General features: G+C 34.5%; 1 protein-coding gene across 4 annotated transcripts in view; it reads left to right on the top strand.

The window, feature by feature from the left end:
- LOC145279819 (uncharacterized) overlaps positions 1-14,342 on the top strand; it is an 843,773-nt gene that overhangs the window by 827,011 nt on the left and 2,420 nt on the right. For all 4 annotated transcript variants that reach the window (XM_080131190.1, XM_080131191.1, XM_080131189.1 and 1 more), the window contains exons 53-54: positions 584-713; positions 8,515-8,641. In XM_080131190.1, coding sequence (XP_079987316.1) covers positions 584-713; positions 8,515-8,641 — 257 coding nt within the window. The remainder of the gene's footprint in view (positions 1-583; positions 714-8,514; positions 8,642-14,342) is intronic.

Genomic DNA, 14,342 nt, shown 5'->3' with positions numbered 1-14,342 from the left:
ATGATAATTTTGACTAAAAGAGTATTTTCTGTAAAATAAATAAATAAATAATATTACAAAATAATTAAATATAGCCTAATAATATAATTAAAAAAATTATTTCCAGTTGCCTACACAATAAAATATTCATATCTGACCGCGATTCTAACTTTTTATTGCAATTTTGATGTCTTCCGCCATTTTGGACAACACTCTTGTTTTCCTTTGGAAAAAGGGGAAGTTCTCCTCGAATTAATTAAAGTTCCATACCATCCATACCACCAACGGACGTTGAATCTGCCCCGGATACTCCAGCAGCTTGGTTTGTTGATGTTTGCATAGTGAGAGGGGGAGTGGAAATAAAAAAATAAAAAAAAAAGCGGGCATTATTGCTACACGACCATACCTGTCTATTGTTGTTCATTTTTATTTTTCCGTTCTCTTCCCTGGTTTTCTGCATTGCTCTCGGCTTTTATAAACATATATATATATATATATATATATATATATATATATATTAAACAACATCAGAGAAAGTGTATAAATCAACAAGAAAAACATGTAACTCTTTATATCTTGTTTTGTTTGTTTTTTTTTATCATAGATTTATGGAATGAAGTTTTAAAAGTCGTACACGAATGGAAAGAATCATTCGCCTTGTCCAGTTGGTTTGTTGGGCCCATTTACGATTATGACTTGGATGGTCGAGCCGATGATGCTAATACAATAAAAAGGTACGTATTCTTCATTATTTTCTAAAATAGTGGCGTGATCAAGAAATACGATTTGGAAGTTGTAACACTATCGTGGCCCGGGGTTGTAATTTTGTGCGTCTGCACCTTGGAGTTTTTCTGGAAGGGATCTAATCGTTCTTGGCACCGATTCAGCTCCTGGAGACTAGAAGAATCATATCGCCTGTTCCGTTAGCGCTTGCCCATTGTTTCTTTTTATTTGAGCCTACACTGTTTAAAATCCACAACTACAGTACCTTGATGTTGTCCCAAAGTGTAATACCGTGTGTTGTGTAACGCTATTAATTCTTTGGAGAGAATTCACTGTCTTGGATTATTAGGAACGGAAGCATAGCTGTTGAAAATTGACTATATAAAGCGATTTACATAAAAAATATAGAATTTATTTGTTCATTACAATTTCCGAAAAGCATTGACCTTTCCGAATGCACACGTCACTTTTACCTTTTGAAAACAAACTGCCAATTCTGAGTGCCTAGAAAATTGATAAACGCAATACTTTAATACAAGTAAAATTAATGTCTCCAGTCAATTACCGCCTCCTGAGAGCAAAGTTGTGCTGAAGCTCGTCCATTAAAGTGTAGAACATGCAGAACGAGGCGCCTGTTCTTGTGTTACGGGGTTTGGATTACACATATATCATAGTATTCTGCTTTTGTCTATAAAGTTTAATTAGAGTCATAATTTACTATTTGTCCGTAATAATGAACATCATGTGGGACATATTATTATTATTATTATTATTATTATTATTATTATTATTATTATTATTATCATTATTATTATTATTATTATTATTATTATTTACCTACTAGGAGTAGTCATACAGGCTATCAACAAAGATTTATCTTTGAGAACAACTTATGTTGTCTAGTACCTGAGTGACAATAATCTTCTTTGATCTAGTCTATGAACGATCCGAACTATCTTACTAGTGATACTTCCCATGTGTTTATGCCTGTTATTAGGTTCCTACTATATAATTAAGTTTCCAGGAGTTTTCTTATTTTTTGGTATACTTTTCCAATTTTCTCTTTCACTTCTGTTGCTTTGATGATGTCTGCTTTCAGAACTCCGAAATATTTGTAGCTGGCATATTCATCTTAGTATCCTCATCTCCGTTTAGGTGAGTAGTTCTGTAGTGACACATAATAACATACCGGAACAATCCACAAGAAAATCTGACGAATCTGGATCAAACGACAAAAAGGCCGACTTTATTTTATATATTAAATATTGGAAATGGTCGTCTGGATAATGTCTTCATGGTTGTTAAAAAAATCAAAAGTAATTTTAAAGCGTTTATATTGGCAAATAGAAAGTAATTTCCAGGTTAAATCTACGCTACTTACATAAAACAAACTACATCACAGTTTGAGAAAAGAATATATTTCTTTTTATTTTAATTAAGAATTTTTGTGTGATTGTTGAGCGGTTGTCCATTGTTTCCCCTCGTTTGCCCCCACACTGTATATAAGATCCTCAAATGCAGTGGTCTGGTACTGATATTTTTATTGCTGTGAAAAAATCGAAAGTAATTTTAAAGTCTTTAAGTTGGCAAATAAAATGTAACTATCAGATTAAATGTATGCTACTTAAATCAACTAAAATAGTTTCTATCGATTATGCCACACTTTGAGAAAAAAAATTATCTTTATTTTAATTTAGACTTTTTTTGTGAATTTGTGGAACACTTAAAGGCTTCAAAACTATTCGACACAATAAATTTCACTGTAATGTTAACAGTATTAGTTTGTGTTGCATAATTTAGATCACTATTCACGTTTTACTTCAACATTTCGGCCGGTGTAACCTCCAACCTTCTTCAGTTGTTGAACTTGAGAATCTGTATGGAATTTCGAACTCGTTCTGTGAAATGACTGGATTAAACTTGACATACCAAGATTTTCAATCTATGTAATAAACTACTTAGTCACCATCCCTCGTTATGTGCATTATAGGCTACTCTTAGTGCTCTATCTTTTTACATGTAACGGTGCTTGATTCGTATTTAGAAATTCAGCCTCGGCAGAAGCGTCTTGAAATCTCTCCATTTCTTCATTCTACGCACAATTTATCTTTCTCTTTATAATAATATATTGAACTCACTCTTTTTTCCTTGCACCCATTTGTGAATTTTCGTTTGGATGACATCAAAATATCTTCCAGTAATGCGATTCCTTTGGATTTTTACTTCTGGATACAGGACTTTTACCAACTTTTCTTGGATTTTACCGTTATTGGATATTCTACTCTTTACTCGACCATTCATTCACGTGAAATCATTTTCTTCCCCCCCCCCCATTCTCTTTGCTTCACTATTTTTTTAACTTTTACCAAGTAAGCTTACTTGTAGTTTCATTAAATACTTACTTGTAGTTTTATTAAATACTTTGCAAGCAAAATCCGATTCCGCATGTTTCTAATTCCTACTCTCCGATGAGAAGGAAAGTATTTATTTCGAAACTCCGTGAATTAAGGACAATCCACTTAATTTGCGCTTCCTTTTTGAAAATTAAATAGGTTCTAACTCTTCTTAAAGTGTGTGTATATATATATATATATATATATATATATATATATATATATATATATATATATATATACACACTTTAGGAAGAGTTAAAAAACATATTTAATTTTCAAATATATATATATAATGACAAAAGTCTATATTCCAAAATTCATGATGTTGACCATCTTATAATTTATTCCTTTAATTCACTTGACATTTACAATTCTAGACAGTATCTGTTTCGTAGTGCAAAATCAATCACTTAATTATTATATCAATCAGTTAATCTATTTTGCCTTTAACTCATCAGAAGAAATAGCAACAAGCAATCCGTCAAAAGGAAATAAAGTGCGTTTTGACATGATTAAAATCCGAAAATTGGAAGAGAACCTTTAAATACTTTATAATATGTTTTCATTGCGCTATTTTGAATTTTAGAAATAAAGTCACTAAACCCATTTATTCATGCTAACATGTTCTATTAATTTAGGAATCTTCTACAAAAATGTTCTAAATTTATTAATTCGAATTAATGTATGCATACTTATGAAAATAACATAAATAATTGTAAACTATTATACATGTTTGCATATACGAAGATGTATATGGCGTTACCCAGTATTAAACGTAATGTTAAACTTCTTTTAAAAAATTAAGTTAAAAAAAAGAAACTGAGACATGTGCATGCGAGTATTATGTTTTTGGTTTCTGGAAGTGTCATGGAGCTTCGTCGATGTCTAAATCATAAAATCATAAAGAACCGACTTCTCATCGCAAGTCACAACCCGTTTGAGAAACGGGTCGTTCTTGTTGCGTAAAAGAAGGGAAGATGACACTTCATAACAGCGTTTATTTTGATTGTCGTTCAATTCGTGATGCACCCATTTATCAAGTTTTGTCTTTCCAATCTTTCAAGTGGTTGGAAATTGTAGTATACGTTACATCTAATTCAGAAGCAAGTTCTTGAACAATCGTACGTGGATTGGCTTCGAAGAAGGCTCTTCATTGATCATTGTCAACATTTGATGGCCAATCTCTCCGCTCATCATCTTAAAGACTCTCGTCACTGCCACAAAATTCCTTGTGCTGTGCATTCAGTAGTGGTTCCTGGGCCAAACGCTTCATTGATATTACAAGCTGTTTCAGCAGCTTTTCGACCTAGCTTGAATGGAAATAAGAAAATTGTGCAAATTTGCTTTTTTTCCATCTTGTATTTAATGTTCCGAAAAGATCCCATAATTCTTTTAAAACGCTTGTAATTTAAATGGTTAGATAGAGTGAAAAACTCTCTTTAAGATGATATGTGAAGGGAAGGTATTATAACGAAAACTTATTTGAAAATACATCATTTGAAATAAAAATTAAAAACTCTACCAGAACATTCGTGTGAATCTTATATATATATATATATATATATATATATATATATATATATATATATATATATATATAGGTTTGTATTACTGTACACATAGATTCGAAAAAGTTGTCAAAAAACAAATATATAACAAATAAATGTTATCAAAGGCAAGATAAGTTACTTTTCTACCAAACTAGATATATTTTTCGTGTTTTTTATTCGATGTAACATGTTTATTCAGCTCGAAAACCATACAGTGTTTACCGATGTATTGGAACATTCAAGATGGCGTCTGATTCTCTCTTTAACACGGTAAGTTTGAGAAAAGGTGTTATAAATAAAAAAAAAACCGGTTAAAATACTGTTAAAAACTCGCTCAATATATGTTACCGTGACATAGGTTGACATATATTCGGCGGGTTTTTAATAGTATTTTGTATAGTTCATTATTTATAACACCTTTTCCCAAACTTACGGTGTTAAAGAGGGTGTGAGACGCCATCTTGAATTTTCCAATACATCGGTAAACACTGTATGTTTTTCGAGCTGGATAAATATGTTACATTGAATAAAAACAAAAAACATGTAGCCAGTTTGGTAGAAAAGTAACTTATCTTGCCTTTGATAATATTTATTTGTTATATATTTGTTTTTTGACAACTTTCTCGAATCTATGTGTACAGTAATACAAACCCATATATATATATATATATATATATATATATATATATATATATATATATATATATTCACAAAAGCAAGACAATTGATTAATTGAGTCAATTTATTTTTACTTAAAATTTTATTGGTTATACAATTATCGAATTTTGATATATTTTAATATATCAAATTTTGGTTAAAAAAAAAAAAATATATATATATATATATATATATACTCGGGTTTTTTTATATTCAAAAGTAATGGACTAATGAATTCAACGAGGTTGTTAGATAGTGCTCAATAAAAAGAGCTGATAATACTTGTTTATTGTTATATAAACATGCTCACATCCCGCTGCTACAAATAGCCACTTGTTTCAATCAAACAACAGATATCATCAGGCAGCGACTTGACTATTCAAAAGTTCAATATTCATTGAACTTTTGAATAGTCAAGTCGCTGCCTGATGATATCTGTTGTTTGATTGAAACAAGTGGCTATTTGTAGCAGCGGGATGTGAGCATGTTTATATAACAATAAACAAGTAATATATATATATATATATACATACATACATATACATACATATACTTATATATACATATATGATGATTGCAACGTCTTGTCAGACGAGTTCCACTCCCTCAGACACTTAAAACCCATGATCCCAAAAATGACTTCAATTGCCACAGGACCATTTCAATAGACAAATGTCTGAGGGAGTATCTATACACAGATGATGTTACAGAGTCTTAGCTTTGTACGACAGCTAAGTCTCTCTCTCTCTCTCTCTCTCTCTCTCTCTCTCTCTCTCTCTCTCTCTCTCTCTCGGTTCAAAATGTTGAGATCCAGCAACAAGCAAGAGCAAGATAGCCAGCAACAAGTTAAACTGCAGACCAGCTTAATGCGGGTACTGGTCTCCCACTTTATGTTTTTTTAGATCAGAGATTTGCTTCTCCTAGAAAGGTTTCCTTCACCACGGCTTACGGGAGCCCTCTCCACCCCAACACACACATGGTGCTAGTTGGCCGTTGACCCTGAAAATAGGTTCATTCGCCCTTTGGAAGGTCTTCTTTTTAACCCTTCAGGGAGACTAGCCACCCTCCTCACCAAACAAGTCTGGTGGGCGAACCAGTTTAGTCGCCGGTGACCCGACCATGAGGCAGGTAGTACTGGGTTACATGGTACCAGTAGCATATGACATGACCTGACATATACATATATACATATATATATATATATATATACATATATATATATACACACACACACACACACATATATATATATATATATGTAGATATATATTTATATATATTTTTGCATAAGTAATGTCTTATTCTCTTATGCAAATAAATAGATATTAGGTCTGCCAGAAATGCTGTTTATTTAAAAAAAAAAAAGGGGGGGGTAAAGGAATGACCAACTCAAACCATTTAATTTACTTGTATTTATTTTGAGTGGGGTGCAATCTTTATGAATTCACGACATTTCGCCCATGCAGGGAGTATCGTTGCTCTATTTGGACTGGCGCATCTACTACTAGTCTCTTACTTCTAGACAAGGTTAAAAAGAGTTAGCAACCTAATAGGTCCCGCACTGTGAACTAAACTCCAACCTCTGTCCCATCACCAAAACGTTGTACCATTGTGTTTGTTTTACAAGTATTTTGATGGAGAGTGCTCCGATGAGCTCCAAGCCCTTGTTCCTCCTTGACGTAAATGCCCTCAACAAACCCGACAAGCAACATAATCGCACTCCTACACTGTATAGATCGCTAGATGCCAGAAAGCCTTCTACTCAAGTAGCTTCTTCTCTCGAACTGCTAAACTTTGGAATTCCCTCCCGAGTCCCTGTTTCCCTGACTGTACTAACATGCAAACGTTCAAGTGTAATGTGGATAGACACCTTGCTGCTCAACTCCTTACATAATATCCCTGCAAATTCTGTTCTAAATAGTAGCCCCTTACATCCAAGTGGTACTGTGCTTGGTTTGGGGTGAAATGCAGTAAAAAAAATCTGAAATGAGATATTGCTGTCATTTACATGTATTATTTTTACAATGTTTTGGCCTCTGTACTCTTTGGCCTTCTTCGAGTTGCTTTTCTTGTAATCATACAAGTCTACTACGGTTTGCTTATTGGTGTTAAACAAACGTTCAAACTTTTGACTACATAACAGAATTCATAAATCTAATCTGACATTGATCTTTATATTAAGTTAAATATGTGTATATGTTTTTATAATTGTATCTCTTAAACTAATTAACCGATCATTATGAATTTTGGAACGCAACTGCTAAGAATACGGAATTCAAACGTGGGCTATATGTAGTTTGATTTAGTTATGTTCAAAACGGATAAAAAAGGGAATAATATGGGCACAACCTCATACTTGAAAATTCGAATATTTCAGATTTGCATTAAATTTGATCCATAGTCATTAAGACGCCAATCAAGGAAGATTTTCTGAATTTCAATTTCTTCTGAAATCCCCTTCAGTTAATTGTAATATTTGATGTACAATGTATGTCATAGTACAGTCATATCCACATATGGGATATGGCAGGTTCGCAGGTAAAATAAATCTGGATTTGGTGTTTCCACATGCACTAACAAAGCCATAAAAAATGACAACAAAGAAATGTTAAAGCCACTGGGGTTCAGAAGAAAAATTTGAGCATCATGATAAGTAGTTTCTTTGATAGCCAACAGGGAACAGAGATCAGCATCATACTAATTTTAGACCTTTTTATTAAGAGAATACAACATCAAACATGCACAATATGTGGTATAATGCACTGTTATTTCTACATATAGTACAAATAAACCTTATCCCTATGAAAGGATTAGTGGTAAAATAGGCCTGGGTCTGGTGTTGCCATATACACCAATCAAACCGTAAGAAAATGATATATATAATATAAACGCTATGGGTCTCAGAAGAAAGACATTATTGTTATGATCAGTAGAGGTTACTTTGATAGCAAATCTGGGGAAACTAATCAGAATCGTCGGACTTCTCTTATCAGGTAACCGAATACAAAAACCAAATGCTAGCAAATAAATATGATCATCACAAACCAAAATTCATACAGAAAAGAAATGAACAACAGAAGATTAGGGAACTATTACAAAAGCAATCCGATAAACAAAATGACTCCGTTGCACATATAAAACATAATCCTAAAGTTATCATATTAGCTTTTAAAACGCTTTACATAATGAGTAAAAATTTCTCGTTGCAGATTCACCAATGACAGTTTGCCGACTCATGTCTTTCTTGTGCTCGTGGCTTGTCGAAAGACAGACGAAATTGAATCAACGGTGGCTTATGTCATCCCCAGTAATCAGCATCATTTTCCAAAATGTCGGGTGAGTAATACGAATTGCATCAAATGGTTGTGCTAAACCAGAATTCATGTTGTAATGTGATTGATTTTGCTAGTACAGTAATTAGCATAGTCAGGCTTTGCCATCTATGAGTAGCCTGTATATAATAATCTGGCACCTCGTTAGCTTGTCTGCTAAGTAAACCACATTCTTTGAACATTATAATAAAATGATGTCGCCGATGGATTCTTTGTTGCATATGGATGAACCAGAAATGGAGAAAAAGCCATTCATTCTTTCATTTCATTGGCACAAGCGATTGCCATTTACAAGGAGAAAAAAGTCAGTGAGAATTTAGGGGGCTATCTACAAAACTGAAAACTATGTACAAAACTGAAAAAACTGAAACTATGTGTACTGGTTTATGACCTCATCGAGTAGCCATATATCAACGTATAGCATAAAAACTTGCTGGCTACAATATGATCTTTTTTAAATCCAATGGCAACTGCCCCAATAATAAAAGAAACTTTGTTCATTTCTGTAATCTGCTTGGCTAGACTAATACAGTAATTAGCATAGTCAGGCTTTGTTGCCTATAAGTAGCCTGTACCTTTTGAATATCATAACACTTTTCCTTTCTTTTTAATACACGAATCAACGTGAATGTACAAAATAAAGATTTTGTAATCAATTTTATACCATACTAGCAGCGAAGACCGACATTACCCGGGATTAAATGAGGATCAACAAATGTCTCAAACTTCCAATACTTTTTTATTGAAATTAAAAAAATGTAAAAAAGTAATAAAGAACGCAAGACAGTTGTATGCTCAGTCCGTCAAGTCCAAAGTAGCTGAGCAGTGGCTTGGTTCCCACCATTTTGGCAAATAGAAAACAGAACCCTGAACAGAAGCGTGTGTTCTATCCCAACTCTCATAAGTGGACCTGAGGTCATCTCGTCAGCATCAGACAAAGCCAAACTCTTTGTCAAGAACTTTGCAGCTCATTCTACTCTTTACGACCAAGGCTGCCAACCTCCAATATTTCCTCCTGTATCAGAAAACATGCTATGTGATATACAAATATATGTACGTGATGTTGCCGAGCTAATCAAAAACATGGAATTCCAGTCAAGCAACCGGCCCTGACGGTATTCCAATTATAGTACTCAAAAGACTTCAACCTGAACTAGTGCCCATCCTTACAAAACTGTTTAAACGTTGTCTTAGGGAGAATAGTTTCCCGTCACCCTGGAAAATCTCATCAGTATGTCCCGTATTTAAGAATTCAGGTGATCACTCATCTCCCTCTCAGTACAGGCCAATAAGTCTCCTGTGCAGCATGAGTAAGTTGCTAGAATCTGTGTTAAATAATCAACCATCTCAGCAAAAATAACCTTCTTAGTGACACGCAATATGGTTTCCATTCTGCTAGATCTACAGCAGATGTGCTTACAGTTATATCCCATAGGATTAGCGAATCTCTCGACAGAGGCTACCTTTCTAGGGCAATTGCTTTGGACATATCAAAGGCCTTTGATAGAGTATGGCATAAAGGTTTACTTCACAAGATCTCCAGCTACGGTATAGCTGGAAATGTCTTCTCAATTATTAAATCATTTCTTTCTGATAGGTTCATAAGAATAGTGGTTGATGGGCAGAAATCAGAAGCTTTCAGTATTAATGCTGGAGTCCCTCAGGGATCCATCCTGGGCCCAACTCTCTTCCTGATCTACATTAATGATCTTCCAAATCACATCCTTACATCATTTGTAGACATTTATACTGATGACACTACTATCTATGGGAGCACATCTAAGAACGTAAACGACCACGTTCTCTCTGATTCTCTCTCCTCTGATCTTGAGCAAGTGGTACAATGGGGAAATAGGTGGCTTGTTACTTTTAATGCATCTAAAACCAAGCTTTTATCTTTACATCATCAACGCCCTGATCCCCATCTGGCATCAATCGAAATGAATGGCTCTCGTTTTGGGGAGGCCTCATGTTTTGACAAGCTTCTGGGATTGACCTTTACTCCTGATCTTAATTTGAACACATACATTAAATCCGTTGCCAAGGCCACTGGAAAAATGGTGGGATCCTTCTATCGATCCACTAGATATCTCACTGCTAATGCAATTATCTATCGGTCCTGGATATGTCCTAAAACTATATCCGATGGTGAGGCCCCAGCTTGCGGGCCTTGGGGAATGTGGAGCCACCCTTTGCCATTGCTCTCAGGTCCACTCTGACCCAGAATGATAGTACCTGTTAGGGTCCCAACTATGGGTTAAATAGAATCCGACTCAAAAAACAAATATAGTCCATTAAAAAATCGTTCTTTAAAATCACTAGATTCGGCATTAAATAACCTGAAAAAGGTTGATATGCTGTAAAACAAAAACAACCAACCAACAATTCTCTACCTATATAAGAGCCAGGTACGTCAAAGGATGGGGTACCGTTGCCACATCTGGGGAGGAGCTGCTAGAAAGGACTTATCCTGCCTTGATAGAGTTCAAAATAGACTTCGGAGCCTCGTAGGGGATGTCCTTTTCTCTTCCTTGCAACCTCTTTCTCATAGAAGAGATGTTACGAGTTTGTCTCTGCTTTATTATTATTTTCATAGTAAGTGCTCGGCTGAGCTCCAATCTATGCCCCCCTCGCCAAACTTTCACAAGAAATATCCATCTAGTAGAAAACACTATCACTAATTTTCCCCACTCTTTATTTGTGCCTAAACCTAAGCGTAGATTCCATGAACAAAGCTTCTTTCTTAGAACTGCACGCCTGTGGAATATGGTTGTCGTCAAGTCTAATGTAAACAAGTTTTTGATGACCTGTTCCATATAAGTTAACAAATTTACTGAATTCCCATTACTAACAATTACTATATTATCCAATTTCTACTGTACACTCTTTAACCCTTATCCTCGAGTGGCCTCTTGACTTTGATAAGTGGTGATGCCTATGTAAAAAAAAAAATTGTTAAATCGTCCATTTTTCAATCAAATCGATTGATTGCCTGCTCTAGTTGAGAACTCGCCGTGATGCAACAGAAGGAAGCTTCACATGCCTCCCCGCAGTGCCTTAGTCCACAATGCATTGTAGTCTACTACAGAGAACCAACTGTTGATTTTATTAAATTATTTTTGTATAATGACTTGCATTGAAATTTAAAATGTAAAAAGTCAAGAATCATGGTTCAATTGTGCTCTAAACAGAAACATTCACTGAGAACGCACACCCATTTTATAAAATACTTATTGTTGTTGTTTTGGTATCCATAGAGAACACACACACACACAGTGCTTTTTATATAAAAATAGAGATGATTAGAAATTTTCTTCTTTTTCTCTACATAAATAAGTCTGATTGCGTATTCTTATTATTAGGAAGTATGAGAGAGAGCGAGAGAGATGACATCCAAGTTGCCTTCAATAAGTTTCTAAATCTTTTTCTGTACAGGAATTTAAAATTGTCGTAAATTCTTGAAAATTCAATATGTCATTGCTTATGAGATGACTGACCAATTTTTATGATTTCAGGTTCAAATGAACAGCTACAGCAGGAACTGGAATACACCCTACTAAAGTTTGATTGTCACAGCTGGTGAATTTCAAAAATGCAATCTGGGTGTGAGAAAACTTTAGAAGAACGATATGCAATAAAATTCGGTTTTAAACTTGGAAAAAATGCTACAGAAACGTATGGAATGCTGCAGACTGTTTTGGGACCTCTTGGACGAATGAGAGGTGTGGGAGGAGTAAGGAAATCAGAACATCAGAGTTGAGTGGCCAAATAAAGAATTTCGTGAATAAGGGCCGTTGTGTGCCTATTGAGGCAATAAATGCACAGTATGATGTCAGTGTGTAAACTGTACACACAATTATTTGCAAGAAACTGAAAATGTGGAAGATTTGCGCAAATGCTCCAGTCCACAACTCCATCCTTGTCACAGACTATTTGATCAAGATGGACATCAAGACAGTTCCCCATCCTCCCTATAGTTCAGACCTTGTTCCCTGCGACTTTTGGTTATTCTCTTAGCTCAAAAAAAAAACTTAGATGCTGACATTATGAGACAATTGAATTGATGAAAGAGGCTGTGACGAGGGTCATTGATACGCTCACAAAAGAGGACATTTATAGAAGTTGTTGGAATGGTACAGAAAGTGCATTGCAGCCGGAGGAGATTACTTCGAAGGGGACTAGAGTTTTATGTGTGTACTCTTAATAAAAGTGCCCATATTAAAAAAGTTTGGAAACTTATTAAAGACACCTCGTAAGTCGAAAATGATAATAGCCAATTACATTATATGTTTTTTTTATTTGTTTTTATTTTGTTTTTTATTTTTTTTTTTCAAATATGGCCTGGATTAGCATAAAATATTTAATCCCCCAGGTCAGATGTTTTCTAGTTCTTCAGCTACATACACTTAAAGCTGAATGAATATTAATGTAAATTTAATTTAAAAAAAAAAAAAGCAAGAAAGTTTCCAATAAATAAACAAAAGTTTTTAAATGAAAGTCATTTTATCGGTGTCTCTAATGCGATTGGCTTGGTTAATACAGTAATTAGCACTCTTAAAAGTAGCCTCTATACAATAATCCAACATACCATTAAAGTATCTACTAAGGGAAGAACATTCTTTGAATATTTTAACAAAATGGTCTCACCGATAGTGTCTTTGTTGAATATGAAAGAACCGGAAATAGTAGAAATTATGAGAATATATTTTGAAGAGATCAAGGTCTCCCATCGTACAGAATAAACATAATATCATGAAAATGAAAAAGCCGTAGATTTACACAAGTTGTAAAACTTAATGATTCCAATCGATGTAATGTGGTTGGCTTGGCTAATGCAGTAATTCCTGCTTTCCAGCTGACTACAATCTGATTGTCTTCAAGTCCAACGTAAACAAGTTCTTTGATGAGCCGTTCCTCTTAAGTTAAAAAATTTACCAAATTTCCATTACTAACGATTACTATATTGTCCAATTGACTACTGTACACTCTTAACCCTTATCCTCGAGTGGTCTCTGGGCCTTAATAAGTGGTGATGCCTATGTAAAAAAATGCTGATCACTTATTAGTAAACACCATCCTAACCCTTTGACTCCAAGTTGAAGAGCTATTGCTCCAAGCGATAAAATGCGTCAAAAGGTTGAGTGGGAAGCTGTCAGAGATGCCCCATAAAGTAGTATCTTTGCTCTTCCTTTTGGTGAAGAAACTGATCCATTCAATTATCACCCCATTAGCTTCCTTCCTCTCGTTGACAAAATCTTTGAGTCCTTAATCGTTCAAGTACTAGTCCATCACCTCGTAAATATTAAACTTCTTAACAACAACAGACACGAGGGGAAAAAATGAATGACCACATTGCAATGGAACAAAACATTTTTTTTTTTTTTTGAATACAATGAACAAAAGAAACACAAAATGGCTTATCTGAGGATTCGGAACTAGTCGGAAGTCAAAGCTAGAAGTGTGAGCATGCTCAGACAGTACAATTTAGTCTCTGTCACGGATTCTATATGCAAATTTACCAGCTTACTCAAGTGTATATATTAAGTGATCTTAGCAGTTGGGCGGTTTGGTTTCTTTTTTATCTTTGTAGTTGGATAGTGCTGTGGTGTGAAGTTCACTTAAGAAGAGATTATCAATTTGCGACCAGCTATTTCGCTCTTATTAGAACTATTGAGTTAAGATGAAGATATTACCAATTTATAACA

The sequence above is a fragment of the Euprymna scolopes genome, chromosome 7 (assembly GCF_053919585.1).
Source record: "Euprymna scolopes isolate OS-2025 chromosome 7, ASM5391958v1, whole genome shotgun sequence".
Lineage (NCBI taxonomy): Eukaryota > Metazoa > Mollusca > Cephalopoda > Sepiida > Sepiolidae > Euprymna > Euprymna scolopes.
The sequence above is the reverse complement of the archived record's forward strand: the minus strand, read 5'-3'. Positions and strand labels throughout refer to the sequence as shown.